General features: G+C 42.1%; 1 protein-coding gene across 7 annotated transcripts in view; it reads right to left on the reverse strand.

Annotated features, from left to right (window-relative positions):
* Positions 1-13380, reverse strand: part of MAP2 (microtubule associated protein 2) — a 260078-nt gene that overhangs the window by 60297 nt on the left and 186401 nt on the right. For 6 of the 7 annotated variants that reach the window (XM_039493838.1, XM_039493840.1, XM_039493844.1 and 3 more), the window contains 2 exons: positions 6279-6392; positions 4490-4567 (listed from right to left, as the gene is read on the reverse strand). In XM_039493838.1, coding sequence (XP_039349772.1) covers positions 4490-4567; positions 6279-6392 — 192 coding nt within the window. The remainder of the gene's footprint in view (positions 1-4489; positions 4568-6278; positions 6393-13380) is intronic. The other variant, XM_039493845.1, reaches the window with a different exon arrangement.

Raw genomic sequence — 13380 nt, forward strand, 5'->3', positions numbered from 1 at the left:
TGACAAATACAATCAGTAAAATATTCAGATAATGTTTTGCTATTACTTTCTCCTGAATCACAAGATAGATTCTGAGAAGGTGGAAAAGAGATTACATTCTAGTGATAAGAAATAGATAGAGGGAAGTGACTGACATGGCTAAAACTGAGTATGTTAGTTATGTGATTTTAGATTACAGGCTGGGATGTTAGGGACCCAACTCACATTGAGTTTCGATGGAAGATGATTGCCTAACTTTGACAATACCAGCCATTAGTCTTTATGGCAGAGGTTCTCAAACAATGATACATGCATCACAGGTGGTACACAGAGCACTTCCTGGTAGTCCAAAGAAAGCTGGCTGGTCACATGGTGATGGCTCCTTCTCCTTGTACTTAACAGCTAAAATGCTTGAAAAGGCATCAAAAATACATTAAAGGGTGAGTTTGTCAAAAACGCTCAGCATGAGTCTGACTTCACTGTCACTGAAGTCATTGGTAAAATTCCCATGGAAGCAGTTAGGTCAATGCTGAGCACTGCTGAAAATCCCCTTACCAAACACTTTCCTAAGATTATTTTTCTATGTAAGCAATCGCTGTCATTACCATATAGGGATGTTACATAATCATGAATGGGAAGGGAAATGGCCTGCATGACCACGGATTAGCGTGGGCAGGAATGGTCCAGGTGACAATCTGTCTGTTAAGCACAAAGAAGACAGAGAACACATATTTTATAGGTTGTTAACTGGTTATAGGCAAGAAAATACAGGCCCTGCTTAGAGTATGTCTGAAATATTAATGGAACTGGAGGAGACAACACAGTAATGGTCCTGGCTCATATGTATTATTTTGTTGCTACTATTTTATTAAGGTCTGTCATGTCTTATATTGTTGGTTTTGTTTTTTAGTTTTTGTTTTTTGGTAGATTTGTATTGTTTATTCATAACAGCTTTATGACACAATTTCTTAAGAAAAGAAATAATGTCTTTAAATGTTAATATGATTTATTCGCCTCCTTCTTTATTTCTATAACAAAAATGTAATCGTTATTATTTTTGTCCCTTCTAAACATGCTTAGGCAAAAAGATAATGTATTTTAAAGTCTATGATACAATTTTTTTACACAAAGGCTAATTCAGTTTTAGCTTCTGGGTATCTTTTGAAAATACCTTTTAGAAAGTCATTTTTAACTGGAAATAATCTCTGTTTATAGCACTTAGTTCCTTTCAATTTTTAAAATATACTTATTTGGTTTAAAAAAGCTTATCCCAAAATACATACTTTAAAATGTAAGCTAGTCTATCAAAGGCATTTAGATTCATTTTTTACACAGGACAATGGAATTAGGGGCCAATCTTACAAAGATCTGAGCTCAGAAACTGCCATGTTGGGAATACAAGGCAGCAGCAGCACTGTTTGTCCAGATCCATTTGATAAAACGATAAGACAGCACTTGGGAAAATTTCAACTCCTGGAAAAAAAATCACATTACAATATTTGCAATCACCAAAATAATTTCAATAAGAGCAAATTAGTTATCTTACCTCCAGCAGCACTGCAAAGAGACCTGCTCATCTGAACGTTTGTCTGTGGCTGAATGAAAGAATCAAACCTACATTCACTGACTCTTTTCTCTCCTGAAATATATTTGACCCAGAAATCTCTCTTCCTTCCTCTTTTCTCTTTCCTCTGTCTTCATCTTTTTTTTTTTTTAATTTGTGTTTGCTGCATGGCTGGCCACATCTACCTTTGTCATATCTACAACACAGTGATTTCCACCCTGGTATGACTGAAGGAAATCTCCTTTGGTTTCAAAGCAATGCAAGGCACTGACAACAGCACCGGTAAAACATTCAAGAGGAAAACAACAACAACGAAAAGGAAAACTAAGGTATATATACAGAACTTTTTGTTCAACAACTTCAGAACTGGATTAAATTCTGTAAATACCACTGCATTACACAGAGCAGACAGACGGACAGACACAAAAAGGTACACACAGACAACTGAGTAGCATGAGGGGCTGAGGGTTTAAACAGGTATTGTACACACTGGGTCAAATCTTGCAGTCTTTACTAATGCAAAGTTCCCACTAAAGTCAATAGGAGTTTTCCTGACTAACTACTGCAGGATTTGGCTTATTAGCAGCTAACGTTATCAGGCAATCCTGACTCCAAGCAATAAAAGTTCAATATAGCTCCCAGCTATAAGGCCTTGATCAGGTGAATAAGGAATTATTCACTGAAAGAAGCACAAGACAATATTAACTAGAGCTGTTTGAAACTTTTCAAATTTCGATGAACAACTAGACAAAAATTTTGGTGACAATTTTTACTACTATTTCCTTTGTCTTTTTCAACTAACTCTAATATGAACTGCCCCCCAAGAGCCAAACATAAAAGAGAAGCTTACAGCACTTTGGAACTCTTTGGCCATCAGTGACTGAGGAACTACAGTACAGGAGCTCTGACAATGTTTCCCTTATAAACCTGTATTTGCAGGAGGTTATAAACAAGTCCAATGAAGTTTGCTCTCAAACTGAAAGTTAGTAGACAAGTTTATCACAGAAATTTTTTTTTTAAATCCAACCTTTAAAGCAAACAACATGAATGCTGTAAAACTATCATAGTTAGCAAGTATATAATACATTACATCTTCCAGCCACTCTACCATCATTGACTCTGAAGTCCTCACAACACCCCTGTGAGGTAGGCAAGCAAGCAAGATTATTTCATTTTTACATATGAGGAAAGAGAAACACAAAGAAGTTAAGTGACTTTCTGAGTCATTTGCAGAGCTGGGAACTACTTTTAGGCCAAAGAGATGGCTACTGTTCTGTCACTTCTTTGCATTGATACAACTAACAAAATGGCTTCCATTTAAAAGACATTTGGTACGTGATTAACCTATAACATTCTGTCAGTTAATCAATTTTGCTACTGTATAAAACCCGCAAAGTAATAAGCAATAATACGATTAGTGAAAACATTGGGCAAAGCCAATGCCAAACCCAAGGTAAAGGGATCTTAAAATTGGTCTCAAGCAGATCAACAAGCCCCTTTTTCATTCTGTTACCAAAAATCAAAAAGCACACCCCTGAACAGTAAGATAATCAAATAAATCAACACAAAAAAGAGCAGTGAAATAATCAAAATGCCTCTAGCAATCCTAAAAATCTTTGCCAGTGTAGTACTGGTTTTTTTTTTCCTTTTTTTCCCCCTGAGTGGTTTTATTTGATTACCATTACTTTTGAGTAGACATTGTAATATTTGCTCAACAACAGGAATGTGAATGTTACGATAATAATGACAACGAAATCAAAGTTTGCATATTGGTTACTGCACATGCCAGGTAAGTATTTTCAATACAAAGTACCCAAGGATGTGACATTTGTCAATGTATACAGGAGATGGACTGATCCAAAACGCAGGGAGATCAGGTATAAAAAAAGTGTCTCATTGCAGAACGTCATGGTAAACTGAGAGCTAGCACATATTGGGACATCACATAAAAAAATACACATTTCCAACACTAGTGCAGCATAAATTACACACAGTATGTACTCAACAGACAGTAATAGCTTATTACTATGACACATTAATTTTCAAGATATTTATTTTTTAAAAAACAAAAAAGAAGGTGATATATGAAAACTATATTCATACTATAATGATAATGTCAAATGTCTGATTTAGCTCACAAAGACAAGGGAATTCATAGGGCTGAATTTTTCTCTCAGATCCATATGTTAATGGGAGACTCAGACACCCAGACCCTGATTCATCAGTCTACCTCTATTCATCAAAACACATAACCATGGGCTTAATGTTAGGCACGTGACTTCAATGGGGTTTAACCACATGCTTAAAGTTAAGCACATGATTACATGCTTTCTGAATTGTGGCTTCAGGGACAGAAGAATGTGGACATTATTGGGTTACTGATGTTGAGTACTACTGTTTGGATCAGAGAGTATAATTTGCTTTAAGAGTAGAATTTCACTTTGGCACCCTTGTACAGAATCCCCATATACACCAAGGCACAGAAATGTGAATTAAATTTGGAAAGCAGAAGGAATAATCAAACTCTGAATCTCCTTGCTTGCATGGACCTGGATTGTGAAACAACATTAATGCTGGTTAATTTCCAACTAAACGCATCTTAACAGACTGTAGTAATCAATCTTTAACACCACATTCTAGGCTCACACTTGGGAAGTCTCACTATTTAGACATCTTGGCTTGTAATATCTATTAATGATTATTTTTCACATATATATATATGTCGTATTTATTTTTGCTTATTTCCAATTATCCCTGTGTTTATGTATATATCTCATTTGTGTGTTACGGTCACTTTGCAGATGGCACTTCATTGCTGGAGAATGCTTACTCTTTAAGCTGAAGCTGGCAGGAAGTATTTCCATTCACTATTTCCCCCACCTCTTCATATGAGCATTTGTTCCCTTCCTTGATAGATATACTCTGAAACGTCCAGTGGACCCTTACCTTCTGCCAGTGTTCCAGTCTGTTCTGAGGCTGGTGATGGAGGCGGGGATGGAGGCAGATTAGCTGATTCTTCAACTGCTAGAGATTGAACAATGCAAATGAGAAAATGAGATACAGCAATTAATTCCTGTGAAACCATTAGATGCTGAGTACAAGCTGCAATTCTGGCCTGTTTGGAGAATACCTCAATGGAAGTTGTGCCTAATGGATTTTCAGATATACTCCCTTTTTCAATGGATTATTTTAAACCTATAATGAAAGGAAAACATTTCCTTTCAGGTGCCCTGCCTTATGTTCAAGAGTCTGGTCCCAGGGTACAGCAAAATGAAATAAAATAAAATAAAAAAAGTATCAGTCCTTTGTGTTTGTGTCCCATCTGTTAGCCAGATCAATACTATTGTTCATTCATGATTTTGAGAAAGCTTCATTCACAAACCTATGATGGCAACATATTTAAATCAGTGAGATTTTAAAGATTCAGTTCGATCATCTGGAAAAGGGATAAATAGGCACCCAATACCAAGCTTAGTTTACCTTTGGGTAGCTGGACAAATAGCACTTTGTTGGGTTCTTACATTATTACAACCTGGATATTTTTTTGTTTCTGCTGAGTTCAGGGCTAGCTACATAATATATGCAAATGTTCCTTGTCAAAGTATGAAAGGTACCAGCTGGAAGCATCATCAAGGAAGGAAAACAAGTCAATGGGGAACTTCTGTCAGCCATCTGATCATGGTATTTCAACAGAGGAAGGTGCTGTATTGAAGCCTAATCTTTTAAGGTTTTAGATTAATTCCCAATTAAGGGTCTTATCTTGTTCCCACTGAAGTCAGAGGAAGTTTTGTCAATGGTTTCAGTAGCAGCAAGATTAAGCCCTAAACAAGGTCTCTCTTAAGTATACTCAGATTCTTCATCTGATTTCACAGAAATAGTTTTGAGTATTTCTTCAGAGTTAGTACTGGGATCTATGAGGTTTTTTAAACTTTATGCCACAGTATTTCCTGGGCTGCAAATGATTCCAGCAAGCAATGAGGTCTCAATTTATGATTTAGGGCGTGATCCCCAGACCAATGAAATCAATGGAAAGACTTTCATTGACTTCAATGGATATTGGACCAGGCCCAGTGCCTTGAATACTTCCTCTCCAGACTGGCTTTTTGATCCCAATGCAGATCATACAACCACATTTAAATAACTCACAGATGTACTTTCGTACCTACAGACGCTGTAACAGAAATCATTGCAAACACATACGTTGTTTCTCAGAGTATGTTGAAGAATGTCTCAACACCCAGGATGTGTAATTAGTTCTGCCCTCACTTAGGCCCAACTCAGCGAAGGAGTTAAGCGTGCGTTTAAATTCCATAGATCTCGCTAGGACTTAAGCAAATGCTTGAAGTCAAGCATGTGTTTAGTGTTTTTGCTGAATTAGGGACTTTCAGGCAAAATTCTACCTCAGTTAACGAGCCACTAGCATAATAAACACAATAATAATAATAATGGTTGAAGTTGCTCGGAGAATGTAATGCAGGCCTGGTGGGAGATAGACTGGTGGGAGATAGGGTCAGCGAGGCAGTCAAAGGTGCATGATAAATTGGGGAAATGTGATATTTTATTTATTATCTGGTTACAGAATTTATCCCAGGGTTCTACAATTTATCCATGAATATCAGCACCACCTTTGTGATCTACATGCATTATATATTGTGACCTGATATTAATAATTATATGTATATACATCTGCACACACAGAGATACCTTCAGCACTCTTGCAAATGCTTCGTTTTACCTAAAGGTAATGGTCCAGGCTGATCTTTGTGCTGGGCTTCTTTTTCCTGTTCACCTTTCAGGACTGCTACAGCTTCAGCTGTTACTACTTGGACTATCCTTGCAGACACTTCCTCTGTGATAGTAGCAAAATTAACAAAACAAAAACGGTGCGTTAAAAAGAGGGATTTTTAAAAAAATGAAATTGAGTCTGGCTAAAACTCATTCAGATTTTTAAAAAATTTATTTTCTCTCAAATATTTAGGGAAATCATTACAAATGAAATTAAAGGACCAGATTTTCAAAAGATCTCAAGCCCCAGCACTCATATTCTTCTCAGAGGGAACTGCTGGGTGTTGAAAATCTGTCCCTGAATCTGTAAATGTAAAAGTAATTTTGAATCTTACTCCTTGGAGCGAGGACAGTATAAGACATTACTATTAATCACTGCTTTTCATTTTTGGTATGGGAGATATATGCAGTAATGGCAGAATTTTAAAGTGAGAGTTTAACAACTGTCTAGGAAGATTTTTCATGTGCAATTTTGTGACCATGGCATTTTCCAAACATGGCCAGGATGACAAGCTGTGACAAAGTGGGATTGTTCTTAATGTTTCCTCTGAATACTGTGTGTGTGCCTCAGTTTCCCCTATGCATTTCTTAAGTCTCCAGCATGCATAAATGGCTGACACTCTGTCTCCTGGCAACAAATGGCCAGGCCCCTTCCCCCCTGCAAGGGGATGGCTAAAGGTGAACAAAGAGTTCAGGTGACTTCCTGGCCCAGGAAAGAGACAAAGGCCAGAAAGGAGGGGTTGGGGGGGGGTCAGTTTGAAGCTGGCTGGGGATGGGAAGTGAGGGCAGATGGGGTTGTCTGGCTCACTGGGCCCCAGAATGGACCTGGCAGAGGGGTCCCATTCTCTGTACCTACAAGCTCTGTTTTAGACCGTGTTCCGGTCATCTAATAAACTTCTGTTTTACTGGCTGGCTAAGAGTCATGTCTGACTGTGAAGTGGGGGTGGTGCAGGACCCTCTGGCTTCCCCAGGACCCCACTTGGGCAGACTTGCTGTGGGAAGCACACGGAGGGGCATATGCTGAATGCTCCAAGGTCAGACCCAGGAAGAGAAACCGTGTGAACTTCTTGCCCTGAAGACAGTCTGCTCCAAGGGAGAGGAGGCTCCCCAAATCCTGACCGGCTTTGTGGGGAGCAGTTCCAGAGCATCGCCTGGGGACTCTGTGACACAAGCTGAGATGGATTTTCTAGCATCTAATATACTGAGTGGTCTATTTTTACAAGTGCTTTGGATTGAAATTCAATAGTGAGAAGTGTAAGGTTATGCATTTAGGGATGACTAACAAGAACTTTAGTTATAAGCTGGGGACGCACCAGTTGGAAGTAACGGAGGAGGAGAAGGACCTAGGAGTCCTGGTTGATCGTAGGATGACTATGAGTAGGCAATGTGATGTGGCCGTTAAAAAAGCTAATGCGGTCTTGGGATGCATTAGGCGAGGTATTTCTAGTAGGGATAAGGAGGTGCTAGTCCCGTTATATAAGGCGTTGGTGAGACCTCATTTGGAGTACTGTGTGCAGTTTTGGTCTCCCGTGTTTAAGAAGGATGAATTCAAACTGGAACGGGTACAAAGAAGGGCTACTAGAATGATCCGAGGAATGGAAAGCCTGTCGTATGAAAGGAGACTTGAGGAGCTCGGTTTGTTTTCCTTAACCAAAAGAAGGATAAGAGGAGATATGATTGCACTCTTTAAATATATCAGAGGGATAAACACCAGGGAAGGAGAGGAATTATTTCAGCTCAGTGCTAATGTGGACACGAGGACAAACGGATATAAATTGTCAGTCAGGAAATTTAGGCTTGAAATTAGACAAAGGTTTCTAACCATCAGAGAAGTGCAATTCTGGAACAGCCTACCGAAGGAAACAGTGGGGGCGAAGGACCTCCATGACTTTAAGATTAAGCTAGATAAGTTTATGGAGGCGATGGTATGATAGGATAACGGGCTTAGTCAATAGGTCAATTAAGTGCCACACTGGTAATTAGTACAATGGGTCAATGATAGGATATTGTTAGCCTTTTTCCAGAGGGTATGGCTGGAGAGTCTTGCCCGCATGCTCGGGGTTCAGCTGACCGCCATATTTGGGGTCAGGAAGGAATTTTCCTCCAGGGTAGATTGGCAGTGGCCCTGGAGGTTTTTCGCCTTCCTCCGAAGCATGGGGCAGGGGTCGCTTGCTTAAGGAGTGGGTGGATCGGCTTATGTGGCCTGCATCTTGCAGGAGGTCAGACTAGATGATCATAATGGTCCCTTCTGATCTCGAATTCTATGATTCTATGATTCTATGATTGCATTTTTCCTTCATTAGCATACAGTTAGTATGCATTCAGGGCACTGCACCTGAAGACATTGAAGGGTATGCTGATGAGGGACTTAAGAAAGAAGGGCCAATGACATTTTGACAACATTAAGATGTATAATTTATCCACTTCACCTTTTTCAGGGCTGCATCATGCAGGCAACTCTACATTTGAATCACAGATCTGAGAGCATGCAAATGTATTCCATGGGATACCACTGTCTGGGATGATGGAGGTTCATAGCAATGTGTTTGAGGTGCAGACTTTGCCTCCTGACCACTCAGTTGTGCCATCAAAGCTCATCCAAAACTAAGGGCCTATACTGCCCCCGGAGGAGCAGAGCTGCTGCTGCACTCCTTGATGAGATGCTGCATGCTACGTGGACTTGTGTGGAGGGATGCTAAGGTGGGGCCATGACCCTGATTTAGGGACTGATCCAAAGCCCAGTGAAGTCAATAGAAGTCTTTCCACTTCAAAGGGCTTTGGATCAGAACCTTATTCCACTATGAACGCCCATACAGTTACACATAAGGCACATTCGTTTTGGTTGAACGGCCGATGCTATCACAGGACAAAGATCACTGAAGAGAAATTGGTTGGGTACTTTTCAAGCACAGCATCTGTTGCTTTGTACAACACAGCGACAAGGAAATGGTGAAGAAATCCGTTCAGTGCAATTGACAGCACGGACGTTTCCTTTTTGCTTTTAGTGACTGAGGATGGGATTTTCAAGCCATCTCGGAGATTTGGGTGCCCAATTCCTATTCAACTGAAGAGGAACTGGGCCTACATACATCTTTGACAATTCTCATGCAGCTCTGAAAACACCACACTCAAGTCACTTTAATACCTGCAAAAACTTCTCCTATTTGTAACTTAGTGCTTTTAGATGGACTCCATGAGACTTCCACATCTGGTAAAAATGTGGCCTGGAGGACGGTACACTATTACCCAATGAATTTACATAAGAATGACCATACTGAGTCAGAGCAAAGCTCCATCTAGCCCAGTATCCTGTCTTCCGACAGAGGCCAATGCCAGGTGCCCCAGAGGGAATGAATGGAACAGATAGTCATCAAGTGATCCATCCCCTGTCGACCATTCCCAGCTTCCTACAAACAGGTGAGGGACACCACCCCTGCCCATCCTGGCTAATGGCCATTGATGGACCTATCCTCCGTGAATTTATCTAGTTCTTTTTTGAACCCTGTCATAGTCTTGGCCTTTACAACATCCTCAGGCAAAGAGTTCCACAGGTTGACTGTGCGTTGTGTGAATAAATACTTACTTTTGTTTATTTTAAATCTGCTGCCTATTAATTAATGTAGTGCTAATATGCATAAAGATTTTATAATACTTCTTAGGCTAATGGCCCAACACTGAAATGGCAACTGTAAATGCAGCTGCAGGATTCAGGCCTAAATTTGCAAAGGATTTGTTAAAGGCTGTCTTATGATAACTCTTACACACAGTGAATAGCACCTTACTCCACGTGAAGTCCTATTGAGGTCAATGGGACTATCTATGGAGTTAATACTACTGACTGTGAGTACGGATATCTCAAACCTGGCCTTAGAGGTTGTCATAAACAGATAGTTAAGGGTTAATGTCTCTTTTACCTGTAAAGGGTTAAGAAGCTCAGTAAACCTGGCCGACACCTGACCAGAGGACCAATAAGGGGACAAGATACTTTCAAATCTTGGTGGAGGGAAGTCTTTTGTTTGTGCTCTTTGTTTGGGGGTTGTTCGCTCTTGGGACTAAGAGGGACCAGACATCAATCCAGGCTCTCCAAATCTTTCTGAATCAGTCTCTCATGTTTCAAACTTGTAAGTAATAGCCAGGCAAGGCGTGTTAGTCTTATTTTTGTTTTCTCAACTTGTAAATGTTCCTTTTTGCTGAGAGGATTTTAACTCTGATGTACTTTGAACCTAAGGCTAGAGGGGGTTCCTCTGGGCTATATGAATCTGATTACCCTGTAAAGTATTTACCATCCTGATTTTACAGAGATAATTTCTACCTTTCTTTCTTTAATTAAAAGCTTTCTTTTTAAGAACCTGATTGATTTTTTCCTTGTGTTAAGATCCAAGGAGATTGGATCTGGACTCACCAGGAATTGGTGGGGGAAGGGAGGGGGGATGGTTAAATTCTCCTTGTGTTAAGATCCAAGGGGTTGGATCGGTGTTCACCAGGAACTTGGTGAAAAAGCCTCTCAAGGCTGCCCAGGGAGGGGAAGGTTTTGGGGGGACAGAAAGTGATCCAGACACTGAAATTTCTGGATGGTGGCAGAGTTACCAGATCTAAGCTAGTAATTAAGCTTAGAGGTGTCCATGCAGGTCCCCACATCTGTACCCTAAAGTTCAGAGTGGGGGAGGAACCTTGACAGGGGTGCAGTGGGATGTAATCAGGCATGCAACTACATATGGAAACAGCCAGAAAGATCTGCCTAGTTGCCGTTTTAGGTGCGTAGGGCCAGATTTTAAAGGTATTTAGGCACCTAAATCTCACTGAAATAAATGAGAGTTAGATGCCTAAATATGTTTTAAAATCTGGCCTTTAATGAAATAGCAAATTGATAGTTCATGCATCCAATGGCAGAAGAACCATTTATAAAATAAATAAACCGTTATGTTTTCTGCCATGCAGCCCCTCAAACTTGGGAGGAGCTCCCATAAATATCTGCAAAACTAACTCATTATCCTCCTTCAAAACCCTCCTTGAAACTTGACTTTGCCATGTGAGGCCTACAAAAAACTTGAGAATGATTTGTCTTCTGGTGTGCTGACCAATATTGTCTCATTGTCTCTTTGTACTTCCCCATCTGCCTCTCTCCAGCTGTTTCGTCTTGTCTTATACATAGATTGTAAACAGTTTGGGACAGGAACTGTCTTTTTGTTCTGCGTTAGTACAGTAGCTAACACAGGGGGGTCATGGTTCCTGACTGGGGCTTCTAGGTGTGACCGAAATACAATCAATCAATAAAATACAATTCAGAGAAAAGTTGTGGGTTTCACATCTGCATACATCTACACTCCCTGCCTCATTCACATCCATATTCCTTTCTACTTACAGCCATAGTCACTGTATTCCCCGGGTATTCCTGTCGGCAGGTGAGAATTACTTTCAGACACTGAGGGCCATTCTACATGGTGCTGAGTGCCCTCACACGCACTGAAGCCAACTGAAATCATAGCAGACTCAATGCCTTGCAGCTTCAGGCCCAATATATGCATGGCCCAGACTTGCCCCTCAGAGCCTTACTAATACAAGCATTTGCACTATACACCCATAAAATTCAATGTTGCTGTGGATGCCAATTGCTTTACTACAAATTAAATGCAATCCCTCAGTGTCCAACGATCGGGGCTGGTGCAACCATTTAGGCAAACTAGGTGGCTGCCTAGGGTGTCTAGTGGTTGCAGGGGGGGCCTAAAAGGCTGCTCAGGCGAGGCGGTGGAGTGGAGGTGAGCTGTGGTGGGGGGGCGCGGGGAGGGCCGCCTGCAGTAACGGGGGGGAGGCACGCACGGGGGAACCGCTCCCTGTCACAGATCACCTCCACTCTGCCTCCTCCGCTGAGCACACAGCCCCCTCTCTAAGTCTCCTCCAATCGGCGCCGCAAGCCTGGGAGGGGAGGAGAATTAGAGCAGCGCCGGCGTGCTCAGCGGAAGAAAGCTGGGGCGGGCTCCCCGGGGCGGGGTTAGCTTCCGTGGGGGGGCTCCCTGGGCGGTGTTAGCTGCCGCGGCGGGCAGTGTTAGCTGCCACAGAGGTGGGTGGGGTTAGCTTCCGCAGGGGGGCTCCCCGGGCGGTATTAGCTGCCACAGAGGTGGGTGGGGTTAGCTTCCGTGGGGGGGCTCCCTGGGAGGTGTTAGCGGCCATGGAGGGTGGGGTTAGCTTCCGCGGGGTGGGGATCCCGGGCAGTGTTAGCTGCCACGGTGGGTGGTGTTAGCTGCCGTGGAGGGGGGCTCCCCGGGCCAGGTTAGCTGCCATGGAGGGGGGGCTTTCAAGGGGGGGTCTCTGCGGTGGGGGGGGCTCCCCAGATAGGGGGCAGGTGGGGTTAGCTGCCACGGCGGGTGGGGTTAACTGCCGTGGGGGGGACTTCTCGGGTGGGAGGGGCGTGTGGGCATGGTTAGCTGCCACGGCGTGGGGGGGGGGGGTTAGCTGGGGTGGTGGTGACGCAAGGTGGAAGTTTCACCTAGGGCACAAAACTTCCTTGCACCGGCCCTGCCAACGATGATGACACCATGGAGCATCCAGTGAGGGCAAGGATGATAGCACACCAGATATAATTTCCTTTAGCATGGGTGAGCAGGTGGAGAGGGCGTATATTTAAGTCAATGCCCTGCACATAACTTTACAACAACTGCTTTCACGTGCAAGTAATGCAGGCTATTAGATTTACAGTTGACCTACTGTCACCTTTAAAGTTCAAATGAACATTCCAAAAGGTTTCTAAAATAATCATTTTTTTTCCATGTTTTTCCTTCAACAAGACTGAGTTTCTTCTGAGAACTAGCCTAATTTTGGCAATTAATTTAGCAATTGATCTTTGATTATCAGCAGGTAAGTATGCCCAGTGGTCTGTGATGGGATGTTAGATGGGGGGTGGATCTGAGTTACTACAGAGAATTCTTTCCTGGGTGCTGGCTGGTGAGTCTTGCCCACATGCTCAGGGTTTAACTGATCCCCATAGTTGGGGTCAGGAAGGAATTTTCCTCCATTGGCAGAGGCCCTGGAGGTTTTTCGCCTTCCTCTGCAGCATG

The sequence above is a fragment of the Mauremys reevesii genome, linkage group 11 (genome assembly GCF_016161935.1).
Source record: "Mauremys reevesii isolate NIE-2019 linkage group 11, ASM1616193v1, whole genome shotgun sequence".
Taxonomy (NCBI): Eukaryota; Metazoa; Chordata; order Testudines; family Geoemydidae; genus Mauremys; species Mauremys reevesii.